Below are 13737 nucleotides of genomic sequence, written 5' to 3' on the forward strand. Positions count from 1 at the left end.
AAACCCATCCTGTGGAAAGAACAGAGAAGATGCACCAGAAAGAAGAACATAGCACTCTGAGAATGAATACACGGCTGTTAGGCCAATTATAAACCACAAAATGTATATGTCTTTGGATGGAAAAGATGCCAAGTGACCTAACCAGTCTCTTGGACCCAAATGGACCAAGGGGGCAGTTATTGGTACCTTTTTTCTGGTCTTTCGACTGTCACCAGCTTCAAAAACCTGCTTCGAGCAGTGGTGCGAGCAGACCATGAGTGATTTCAGTATGTTGGATTGTGTGGGCCCAAGCAGCATGCGGGCATCGAACAGGTTCAAATGCGGTAGCTTTGTTTGGTTCAAAGGTCAATGTTTGGCGATGCAGGTCGGGATGCTTAACAAGATCTGTTCGAGGTTGACCCGGGTCAAGTTGGGTTGTAACTGCCAGGAAGGGTTGATGAGTGATGCTCCAATGGTTTCAGTTAGTCAAAACGATGATCTTGGGGCTCTTATGTGTGATTCGGTGAAGATGCAGTTTGAAGGCGGGTTGAGTCATAACCCCTAGCTTGAGTAAGTAAGTCACTGTCTAGTGGTTTCAGTTGGGTCCCAGTGTCGAGCGGTTGATTTGATACCAGCAGGTGACAGGCTCAGCAGAGACACATAACTGCACAAAGAGCGGATTTGTGAGACATGATTTTTCACGGAGAGGTTAGCATCAAGGGTCACTCCCAAGGTCACAGATTTGCCCATGGAAATAGAATTCCTGACAATAATAAGGGATTAATATTGTTGTGCAAGACTCTTTAGTCTTGGGCCCGATGCCAGAATGAGTAACTCAGTTTTAGAATAATTGATAGCCAGTGAGTTAGTCGCCACACATGCTTGAATCTTTGCATATATGCAGTTCATGGCATCTACATCCTTCTGGTAGTTGCCAGAGAGTTCAAAGGGGATCTGAGTGTTATCCACATAGTTTGCAAATTGGACACCCAGATCCTCAAGAAGGTCAAGAAAAGGTTGAATATAAATGTTAAAAAGCAACGGGGAAAGGCAAGAACCTTGCTGGACCCTGCATGTATTTAATATGGGTTTGGCCTGCGATTTCTCCACTACCACTCTGGAAATTCTTGGCCCCAAGAAGGACGCAATCCATTTTGCTGCATTAGTGGAATAGTTACCTATGATAGTAGTCTATTGTGAAGAAAGATGTGGTCAATGATATCGAAAGCTGCTGAAAAATCTAATAGTAGTAGCAGCATGGTGTGTTTTCTTTCAATGATATCAGTGATATTGGATTTAAGGTCCAGGCGGCCGTTTCAGTACCATGCTGTGCCCTAAAACCAGACTGATTTGGATTAAGGATGTTCTGTTACTCTATGAATTTCTGCAGCTGAATGTACGCAACTCTGTCTAAGATTTTCAAAAGATAGGGAACGTTTGTGATGGGTCTGTAGTTTTTGGACATGGAAGGGTCAAGCAATGCTTTTTCAAAAGGTGCATAACCCAGGCTTCCTTCAAAGCCTCGGGCACTATGCCAAACTGAAAGGAGGAGTTGACAAGTTTCGTGATCCATGGTAAGAGCACGTCCAAGGAGTTTTTTAGCATGTCAGAAGGGCACGCATCGCCAATACAAGAGGTAGATTTCATAGTAATTATAATATCTTTAATTTCTTGTTCATTGCATGCGTGAAATTCAAATACGGATGTGTTAACAACCTGAGTGTTACTTTGGCAGTTTGCACTAAAGCCAACATTTTCACCGAGGTTGGCTAGTTGTTTGGCAATAGCTTGACGATGTCCTGTGACTTTGTGTGTAAATTTGCCCTGAATTTGTTGACACCATGTGTTATCCCTGAGGATAGGTGGAAAGGGAGAGGTGTTATCTTCAAAGTCTTTCAGGACTTAGAATAGTTATTTTGAACTAGATTTAGCATTATCGATACCGTTGTTATAAAAGTTCTCTTTAGACTCAATTATAATTCTCTTGCATTTTTTAACAGATTGTTTGTATTTTCCAGAATGGTAGGTAGGACATGGGTTCTTCCTCCATTCTTGCTCATTAGTTCTTTTAGTTTGTCTGGCTACAACAATCCTGTCAGAAAACTAAGATTTGTTAGTAGCTTCAGCTTTAATGATCTTTGTTTTTTCTGGGGCCATGGTATCTATGGTATCATTAATGGAGGAGGATAGAAACGTATAAAGTTCGGATGTGTCTCCATCATGTGAGTTAATATCACCTAATTTATTGGATAACAGAGCAGAGAAGGATATAGGTGTAACATTTTAAACATTTCTGATGATGGTTTTAGATCAAGTTGTAAAAGAGGGCGGGGTAGTATGATTGTCGAATTGACAATGAAGTGATCAGACCATGGGCAGGCCAAGGTGCTGGTGGCAAGGGTTTGAATTATGTGCACTAATAGCCAATCCAAGGTATGGCCCCCTGAGTGAGTTGGTGCATTGACCTGTTGGGTGAAGCCAATTGCTTCCAATGCTGAGAGAATTGAGGTGAAAGGAACAACTAGGGGGTCTTCTGCCCAAAGATTGAAGTCACCCATAACGATAATAGGTGAATTCACTTTAGTTATATTATAGTAATTGTTCGTCAAAGGATGGTGTGAATTGCGTTGGCTTATATATTGAAATCTTGCCTGATTAAATTTAATAAATGCAATTAAATAAGTAACTTTCTTTGTCTCTTTCATAGGTGCTGGTCCCAAGTTGGAGATTTAGGGACAGGGCAAAACCTTTCCATTGGGGAGAGGTGTGATCATAAGGCAATCGTGGAGCATGAGATCTTGCACGCCTTGGGATTTTACCACGAGCAATCCCGAACGGACCGTGATGATTATGTGGAAATCTGGTGGGATGAAATTGAGGCAGGTTAGTTGCAACTACTCCAACATCCCTTCAATTATGAAATAGGTTATTCTCTTCTAATCCTTTTCCATTTGCGGAAGTTAAGTCGATTCTATTCTATTTTCATTATACTAACTGTACCAGGCGTGCCATGCACTGATTGTGTCTGTGTACTCTCTTTAGCTTGCTGTCTCTCTCTCGCCCTCTCTCTCCACTGTCTCTTTGACTCAGTCTCACTCTCTTTCTCTGTGGGCAAGACTCGAGTTGTAAGGTGCCCATTTGCTAGGGTCATCCCAGTCTTTCCTGACAACAGCACTTCCAGAAAACAACACAGACGAAGGAGGTGGTGCTGTGTGTTTATGGTTAAAAGTAGAATGAGAGCAGAGGCATCCTCCAAGGTGGGAACAAACCCAATGGCGGAGCAAGGATTTTATGCCAGGGGGGCGAAGTGCTCCTCAGGGTGTGCCGCGATCGCACCGGTCGGGTAAGAGAGGGGTCGGGGTCACTACCATTTCCTTAATTTTGCAGGTATAGCAAGGAACTGTTGTTAGCGAGGTATACTTTTTCCTGAATTATGTCTGTATGTTGCAGCATTTATTTGATGTTCAATTATAAATTAAAACAATACTATAATTAGTATGTTTCAGCATTGTTTTTTTCCTTCGCTGTCTGCAAACTGCTAATTCCCAAAACGGGACATCACTTTACGGTTCAACCACAAATATGACTAGGTGATGCCGTTTTCCTACCCCAAGATTCACAGTTCAGCCCCACAACAAGACCCAGCACTGCACCATCTAGAGTACACCAGTAATAAGTGGGGGAAACATATCAGGGTAAATCTGTCTAGGGTACTTGGCGAGAGCGACGACTCCTACACTACACGCAGGCCGGTGTCTCACTGTCACATCCACACACCACAGGCATCGATCTGTTGTATTCGAAATGCCCACACGTCGTCTATACACAAGGACGCAGCACACAGCCACCAGTGCGAAATGTTCATATGCACATATGGCAAGCACAGCAGCACAAGGCCTGCCACCACTTTCCAATCACTGTGTTGCCGTGTAACATTCTCATTCAGGGCTGCCTGCAACAAGCAACCACAACCGACTGGCGGTGGGTGCAAACAGAAAGTGTGACTTCATCCTCAGTCAGAGCTTCACATGGTGTGCAACAGGGCCGGCCTTAGGGGCAGCAGCGCCCTGGGTGAATAGGCACCTCCCCCTTCCCTTTACGCCCCTGGTCAACGGGGGGCGGGGCAGAGGGGGGCATGCCAGGATGTGCCACTTTTTTTTTTAAACCTCCTTGCTATGGCGAGAAGGAAATTATATGAATAGGGTGCATGCGCACACTATTGTTATTAAATGCTCTCTGCCGCAGCGGGCACATTTAATAGCAACAGCCCGCCTGCCGCACCTTCTCCCACTACGCCAGCACAGGGGAGCCCTTGAAAGACTCTCCCGAGCTGGCGTGGGGGGGGCTAATGCCGCCCTGGGGGTGTGGCGCCACGGGCGGTTGCCCGGCCCGCCCTCCCCTAAGACCGGGCCTGGCGTGCGACTGCCCTCACATCTCCAATCCCACCACCATCTATTAAAAATAGATATGCCATTGCCTCTGAAATGAACTCCCGGCCGCACACCAGGCGGCTTGTTATCTCCATACCGTGCATGTTTTGTGATAGGGCAGGGCAGGGCGATCACAAGGCGCCCACAGACCGAAATCTGTGGAACTATTCAATACTCCCTTAAATAACAGCGGATAAATACAAAATGATATTCACGCCAGGCTCTTCAGCGTACCCTTCTCAAAAAAATGTTTCCTAGCGTCTGCCCGCGGCCTGTCACCCTTCAACTTTGCAAACGTGACGGCGACCTTGCGACATACCAGCTCTATTAAACACACATAGACACCAGCACACCAAGAGCAGCAACACACCTACACTGCACATCGTAGACGCGTTAATAGATTTGAACTAGATGGCTGCTGGGCCTGGGCTGGTAAACAGACAGATAGACAGACTGAGATAGATAGATAGATAGATAGATAGATAGATAGATAGATAGATAGATAGATAGATAGATAGTACATAGACCAGCGTCTCTATATTCTATCCCTCGATTTATCTTATCTATAATCCTCATCCATCCATCTAATTGCCCATTACACTGCACACTGCACACACACCCATGCTCAGTCATATAGAGTAGTTAACTGAACTGAATCCGTTGTGAAAGCAATATGTTAATGACTATGCAAGTAAATGAGAGATGCACCCGTTGAGCAGCAGCTTCAAAACAATGGCAATGCAGCATGCACCTAATGCATGTAAAATGAGTGCGTGCCAGGTTTCCAATTCCAGCAACACACGCTTGCACTTTGCAGTGTATAATGGCCCCTTTGTAAGAGCCACTTACTTGCTGCTTTCCTGGGTGGGGTAGGGCTGGCAGCAGGCGCAGGTACTGCAGCAGGGGCATCTAGGCTGCAGGGCAGGCGCCAGGCACGAGAGTCAGTCACTGTCACTCACGAATCACGAGTCAGCCCGGACACGGCCGGGTCTGATAACGGTCCACAGGTCCAGACAGGAGTCCAGGACCAGCCAGAGCAGTGGGCGCAGGACAGCAGCAAGCCAGTGGCACAACTGACGGTACTAACAACGGGAACGGGCAGGCAGGCTGGGCTGGGGGGGGCGCTGCTGGCGGCGGACTGACTACTCTGTGTGTCACAGTGCATGTCTGGACGTGGAGTGGCCCAAAAGGCACGTGGCAGTTCAGTTTTTTTCTGCGCTGTGAATGGCTACATTTGGAACAAATGTGCCTGGGTTGCACGTCGGTCATAGATCTGCCGTCCAGACAGGCCTGGGTCAGGCCACGGGGGAAATGGAACTGCTCAGGTAGCAGTGTGTCCTTTCACACCATAGTGCCATTTTCATGCATTGCATGCATTGCAATGCATGAGCATCACCAGGCTGTCTGGCTGCATGCAATGCATCATCACCTGCACCCAGCCTACGTCCTCCCAGTCCGGCGCCGCCGGGCCCCCACCACCCTAACATCAAACTGAAACTCTGTGCCTCTAGCTGGTCCCGGCATGATAATGATCGCGTCCAGGAAGGGGAGGGGGCCGGTCCGGTAGAATGGATAATTGTGGCAGTTGGAACCTCAATCAGCCAGGCAGCCAACCCGCAGCCCCCTGGCGCTGCTACTGTGTGCTCGTTGTTTGTTTCAGTGTTCAAAAGCAGTCACTGCTGGTGGTGCACCACTGGTCACATATTGCAGTGCTATCGTAACCAAACTAACTTCACATTCAAACAATTTTGAAATAAGCAGCCAGGCCAGTTACTGTCGGTGTCAGCCCACACACATTTCTACTATTGTGTTCATGTTCACAATCACATTTTATTTTGATTGAGTAAGCAGCAGCCTGGCGAAGCCGTGCACCCGCTCTGCTCTGCTGTTCAGACAGTGTGTGCGACGCGTGTGTGAGGCCGGGATGCGCATTGAAATTAATGGCATGCGCGCAGCCCCAGCCCAGGCCTAGCGGAAGCCAGAGGGGTCTCACCGGGCACCAGGGTGAAGTCAGAGGGGGGAGCGCCTACTTTGCCCCCCTGGCTCCGCCACTGAATAAACCTGATATTGAGAGATACATTGTCATCACGGTACGCAGTGATAAAATTGCGGCAAAAATATCGCCTGTAAAAGAAATCGTGGCAAAAATGCTGTGGTTTGACCCATTAAAGGTGTACCCCATTACACCATTTAAAGGGAGCGGGGGTTTGCGGGGGTGTCCCCCACTCCCTTTAAATGATTTAATGGGTCCGGGGGTTGCAGGGGTGTCCCCCGCATCCTTTACATGGATTGCAGCGTCAAAACCACAATGCCGCAATATTTTGTGTTCACGGCCATTTTTGCCACGATTTTAACACATGGAACCGTCATCACTTGTGCCCTGGAGGAAAACCACCATCACACTGAGTGCACATTGTGCATGCAGGGAAAGGCGAGGGGATGCATACAGGTTCTGCTATGCGTTACTAGATCTTCTTGTTTTAGCATGGCTGCAGTTGGGTGTGCCTGCTTTTTGTCACTGACCAGCATTTACTATTAAGCTATTAAATTCCCCTTGATGGGAGCAATACTCTTCTGTTCTCTGCATTGGCATCTCTGTTCCAGATGTTCCCTCGACTGCTCACTGTGGTCTTCTACTGGATCCAGATCTTCCAAAGAGGGTGGATGTTTAGACTGAGAGGCTTCCGCCCCATTTGGGAATTTCCCCTTTGAGTCTTTAGTCCCTTCCAGCATCCCAACCCGGGTGTACAAAATAGCTCAATAGGTCATCCTTTTCTGGTAAGAAAAATGTTGATAAAAATCAGGGAATAGATAAAAACCATTGCATTCAGATTAGAGCAATATTCAGCCCGCTGACTGGAATCAGATATAGCATGCTTGAAGCTTGAAACAAGAGTCAAACAAGCGGCACTAGACAGAGCATGGAAGAATTCTAATGTGTGCATGTCAGCTTGGTAGATGATGGCAGAAATGAATCAGCAGATCACATGTCAAGCAACAGTAGCTAGGTTGTGACAAAAAATCTCAAAGCACTGCCAGATGCCAATTCCCTCTGAAAAGAAAACCTTATAGTGAGCACTAAGGACCTTCTTTTGCCCAGAATTGTCTTTAGGCTTAATCTTTCAAAAGAGGTTGGAATTTGTCCAGAGGGTTGAGTCTGCATTTGGTATACTGACCCATGAAAGTCAGATCAGACACCACATGCAGACTCAGCCCTCTGGAACGATTCCAAACTCTTTGGAAAGACTATGCCTAAAGGCAAAAGTATGACTGCCTGCTACACAGGCCTATGCCACTGTTGAGAGGCAGATCAATGCATCATCTTTAGCTGCTGCCCCTCCCCAGGCCCAATACCACACAGGTGAGAAACGTTACTCACTGAGGCCACTGTACCACACTTATCCCAGGCGGGTAGAGCAGGACATAGAGACAATTTAGGCGGAAGATAGCAAAAGCAGTCAAACTACTGTTGTAACAGTAACAAACAGATGCATTAGAAACAAAGCAGATGTGGACTCAACATGAAGAACATTTACACTAGGTAAAATATGCATTTATACATGAAGAATATTAACATAGCATCCACGAGACAGGAAGAACACTAACATGCTTAATGTATAAGACGATTGCAACATAAACGACACACAAATATAGCTCACTAACATAGAAAAGTGTAATTGGGCAGCCATCTTCTTTAAAATGGAAACCGCAGAATGTTTTTAATTAAACGAAAGGCCTCAAGACTTTAACAGAAATCAAAACGCTGAATCCACAAAAATACATATCTGTGCAGAGCTCCGACAGGAGTTGGCAACTAGTCTCAAGGCTGCGTGAAAATAAGGGAGGGTCAGAGCAGAAGAACAAAGGCACAAGTAGAAATTCCCAGGACGTCGGCCGGATACTCCCAGATTATTTAAACATTATATGAACACAAACCTTTCTTTGCAGGCCAGGTGCAGTAACACGGAAAGTCAAAAGACCCCATTAACAATAACTCAAGAGTGTCCCCGGTGGCAACAGAAAACACAGCACACGCATTAGTAGTAGCTGAAATCCCAATAAATCGGAGACACTTCAATTTCATACACAGTCCCATCACACGTTACCCATAATTGAAAAACACTGCCTATTAATTAGAAACTAACACAGATAGAACACCTGCTATACTCCCTACATGTACACACAGACACAAGGCGCCACACAGGGTCAAATACAAAGAGATTGCAAGATATCATGGCCTAGGGATGAGGGATGCTAACTTCTTTAATGAACAATGAGCCGTCCATGGGCCTCCTTGAACTTCTGGACCTTGATGTTCTTGCTCTTACTGAGACATGGTTTAAGGATAGCTCTGTCACGAGTTTTGACACACTGCTCCCCGAAGGCTACAAGATCCTCTCTGTTCCCAGGCCCAACAGGACAGTAAGGGGAGTAGGCTTGATCTTTCCTGAGTGGATCCCTGTTTCCATTATTGCCACTCAGGTCTACTCCTCCTTTGAAATCCTGGTCTGCAGGCTCTCTCTCCCCGTTCACCTCTATTACTCTTGCAACCTTCTATCAGCCGCCAGGCCTGTCCATCCTCTTCCTCTTGGAATGGGCTGACTTGGCCTCTCCTCTCCTCCTCTTCCCAACTCCTCCCGCTGACTCTTGACTCACCAGACTCCTCAGGACCTTTCTGCAATCTGTGTGACTCCCTTTCTCTTTCCATTCTACCCTCTGGTCCAATGCACACAGCTGGCCACACCCTGGATGCTCTCATCTCCACAGACATCCCACTCTCTATTCCTCTCACTACCTCAATCTCATGGACTGATCATTCTCTACTCACTTGAAGCTCTATTCTTCTTTAGCAATGGCACATCCTACTCCACCTCCTGCTTTCAAGGTCATCCGACCAATGAATAGAGTGTCAGTGGCTGCCTTTACCTCCACCTCTCTCCTCCTTCTACTCCTGTGGCTGACTCCCATCCTGATACAGCCCTCTCTAATTTTTACCGTTCCATCTCCAACATTCTTTACATTCTTGGTGCTGTCACCTGACAAAAGTGCAACTCTTGGTACGACTCCAATCTGGCTGCCCTTAAATGCAAGTGCAGAGCAGCGGAGCGGAAATAAGGATCTTCAGTTGCAGCCTCTGACAAACTGGCCTGCCGCCTTCTTCAAAGGCAATATAGACTCTGCATCCGCTCCAGGAAAAGAGTCTACATTCAATCCTGCATCTCTGTGGCATCTAACAACACGGCCACACTTTTTAAAACATAATCTCTGCCCTGCCTGCATTCTAAGGCCCTCATTACAACACCGGCGGTAACCAATGGCACTATTAGCACCATAGTTGCTGCCGGTATTGTAACGAGTCCGCCATGGTGCAATGGGGAATTACCACCCCATTCCAAGGTTGGCAGGGCGGTAATTCCCCATGCACCATTGGCCCTTCCCCATTCCCATTTTTGCCCCATAGGGCTCAATGGGAATGGGGAAGGCGGTAATTACGGTACCACAAATTGCGGTACCATAATTACCTTCAAGGTCCCTTTGCGGGTCCCTACTTTAACGGCTGGTCCAGACCAGCCGTTAAGGTCGGGAGCCGCAAAGGGACCTCGTAATTAGGCGCTAAGGGGTTAACGGCGCCGCAGCCTTTTACGGCGCCGTTAACCCCTTAGCGCCATGGTCGCAATGAGGCCCTATGTCCTTAATAGCATAATGCACATCAACCCATGTATAAACAGCAGTTTCTACTGCTCAACGTGAGCTTTTTGTGATGCTTCCGGGGTTCTGCCAGGCCTCATGTTGGCCTACCTTAATTAAATACATTTGTATGTGCTTAAACCATGGTAATTTAGTGCCACCTTCATTTATCAGATTTGTGAAGTAGTTCATGGCATTTTTTCTTGCTTCAATAACATTTTTGGACCTTGCACTCTTTCGTCCCCTGGTTGCTTATAGATCCCTTGCTGACAATCGGCCACCTTCCCTCTCCCCTGTTGTTAGCTTATCAACCCTTTATTTCTTTGCTCCCTTCAACATGTTGTTCCCCCCCTGTTATTGTGGAGTGCTCCATTGCTTCTCAAAGCTAGATCCACGCTCAATAACTACCCTAAGAATAAGAAGAATTCTTTATTCTTCTAACTGTATTGCTTTTTGCACGCACCATGCAGACAGCTTTAAGCTTTTCCCACACTATGAAGGGTTGTAATCCATGGATATCTTTTATGAGCTTTTGGTATGCCTCTGTGAGGTGTGCCTGATCAGATTGTCATAGGATCTTAGCTGTCGCACATATCAAAGTCTTTGGCCCCTCCTCCTCTCAGACTGCCAGTGTATGCATACTTATTTATTTAATTTTATTTGTATTTATTTATTTATTTACAGGAGGAACAATGTTCTTTTCATCACAAAAGAACGTACTATAGATAAGAAATCAGATTTGACGGGAAGCAGTGAGCTTCTTACAATGGGGTGTGTTCGAGGGACATTCTGACCAGGTTGTAGAGGGGAGTGAATGGAACAGTCACCAGGGACAATACATAAGTGCACATACATAGATTAAGGACAACCAACATTGGACATTTTCAAGCACAGGTAGGCAGTACAGCCTGCTATGCTCGGGATGTGACCATGCCTGTGAAGTGCTACATTGGAGGCAGAGGATGTGATGGACAGGGGCAGGTTAGAGTTGAGGGAAAAATAATAGTAGGCAGATGAGAGGTAGGTTAAGAGGGTAACTGAGAGGCGAGGAGATAGTCTCTTACTTTGGTTTTGAACAAATCCATTTGGACTGTTTCTCGTATGTCCGGGGGAAGAGAATTCCATAAAAGTAGAGCAAGAAGAGAGAAAGAGCCGGAGAGGAAGCACAGGGAGGGTGAGGAGCCACAAAGGTAGTCAAGGAGGCAGAGCAGAGATTACGAGAAGACTTGTAGAGTTGGATAGAGGAGGATAGATACCGTGGTGCCTTACCATGGATAGATTTGTGAACCAGGAGAACACATCGGCAGCCATCCAGCCATATATGCCAACCCTCCAGATTTAGGCGGGAGACTCCTGATTTGACATTGAAAAATGTTGCTATTTTTCACGTTCTCACATCTGGAATAATTCAAACCTCAATGCATTCCTTTGTGAAATTAAATTCCTCCCTATTTCTCTATGGAATCTACCTCCGAGGTGCTTTAGAATGTTAGCATGTATGTGGATGTTAGAAATTGCATATCCTGGAGACGCCAATTTCAAAGGGATGTTGGAGAAACAGCAACAATCAGGAATACTGATTTGTCCTTTAACCACAGTGATGATACACTGAAGCACAGATGTCAGGCTTTATTTGGGATCATGCTCAGTTGATTCTTCACTTCTATCAGAAAAGCTCTGCCTTGCTGGAAATGATGAGTAATGATGATGCCACTCACTGCCACTTTCTAAACACTTTGTGGCTACTCTGTACATAGCTGAGGTGGGAGAGCACGCACTCCCTCTTACTGAATGTAAACAGAGGACACGTGATACTCCTTAGTCAAATACCTCACCATCACCTGCTTCAGGCAAATCCTAGGACCATGAATCTTCATGTGTGATATGCACACGCATCTGATGCTGGAAAACAAAGTCCTCCTCCCTTGATCTTCTGCGGCTCTTGATGTCTGAATATATTCCAGTTCCCAACTAAAATCTCATTGTCTATTTTGGTCTCATGTTCCCCATATGTTTCTAATGCCTCCTTATGAACCTTTACAACCCTAGAGACAGACTGTTCCTTTTAGGGGTTTAAGTCTTATAGATTGATTGCCTCTGTCTATGCTACAGTCACCTTCTGCAGTCCTTGTTTCCCGCATTTCTTCTTGGACCCCACATTACTGTGGATGCCAAGTCCACACTGGAAACTGATTTAGGAAAGTAGGGGTGACCTGTAGCAGATGCCACAGTTGAGGTTAGTAATGACCAACCTTTAAACCCACACAGTCACTTTGAAGATCTGGGGAAACACAATCTAAGGAAAGGCATGGAGTAGTGAGAGGATGCAGGATGCGGGTGTCCCAGGGGAAGCAAGAGAGGTCCGGAGATTTTAGTGTTCTGGCCAGGACTCATACGTATTCCTTCCTCATCTCTGCAGCGATCATTGTCCAAAAGTGGGGGTGTATGTAGGTAACCTGGGGGCTATATGAGATTTTTCAAACAATGGTCCTCTTAATAAGAGGATTATACTAATTGCATCATTTTTAAAGTTGACTCATTATTTGTGCCATGGGTTAGCATGCTGAACCAACGGGCTAAAGCATAAATCCGCAGTTTACGACACCCTCTTACATTACTTCATGTCTTCTTACTTCACATGTGACACTTTCAATTCTTCAACAGCTTCTCACTCCGAACTTTAGACCCCATTATCAGGCGCCCTTGGCAGCTTTAAAGTAAATCTGATGGTGCTCTTGGTGATTGCATCACTGAGGACCCCTTGGAAAACAATTAACCCCTTCTGGTTGGAACACCATCCAGAAGTTTAAAATGATACACATCCATGTCTATGGCCCTCGCCATGCTTTTTTGATTATGTATTTGAATGGGTATAAGTAATGCAGATAAATCTTGGTGCAGTTTTACACCTATTCACAAAAACAGTCGTAAAGGCTGCCCACCATGTATGTGCATGATGGATGGCAGTTACAGGGATCATTATGGATCTCATCTTCTTTTTGCAGCTGCAAAAATCAGGAAAAATCCACAGGGGTTCCAATATTTCTGCCCCTCATGAAAGTTCAATGCGGGTGGAGATTAATTCAGATTCGGTACATGCAGCAACTGGGGAAAGCAGTGCCAACATTTACACTTCGGCCCCGAGCACAGTACATGAAATCAATGAAACACACAATGATTTTAATTTACTGTTGGAGACAACTTTGTCTGCATCAAAGTTAGGTCTTAAATGTTTGGGCAGTTCAGTTGACTGTTCTGTATTAAGTGTTCAGTGAAGAATGTATTAAATCTTATTATTTGCTGACATCTCAGTAGACTGTGATTGTACTGTTTTTTGCTTGATTGTTTATGTCCACAGAGTTCATGGTATTGGCCCAGTTCCCATGGGCCAAGTGCCCACAGTAAAAGCTGACGTATAAGTAATACGCTGTTAAACCGGTTTTCCCAATCTGTGCAAGTCCTGCTTACTTTCTGAATGGGAACATGAAGGATTCACACACACACGCACATGCATACACACACCCACAAGTACACATCGACAGGCATACATGCACACACACACACACACACACACACACACACACACACACACACACACACACACACACACACACACACACACACACACACACACAGACAC

General features: G+C 45.9%; 1 protein-coding gene across 1 annotated transcript in view; it reads left to right on the forward strand.

The window, feature by feature from the left end:
* The window catches only part of LOC138452821 (meprin A subunit alpha-like), a 222283-nt gene that overhangs the window by 55193 nt on the left and 153353 nt on the right, over positions 1-13737 (forward strand). The window contains exon 6 of the mRNA XM_069605162.1: positions 2687-2862. Coding sequence (XP_069461263.1) covers positions 2687-2862 — 176 coding nt within the window. The remainder of the gene's footprint in view (positions 1-2686; positions 2863-13737) is intronic.

The sequence above is a fragment of the Ambystoma mexicanum genome, chromosome 4p (assembly GCF_040938575.1).
Source record: "Ambystoma mexicanum isolate Mex_15411 chromosome 4p, UKY_AmexF1_1, whole genome shotgun sequence".
Taxonomy (NCBI): Eukaryota; Metazoa; Chordata; class Amphibia; order Caudata; family Ambystomatidae; genus Ambystoma; species Ambystoma mexicanum.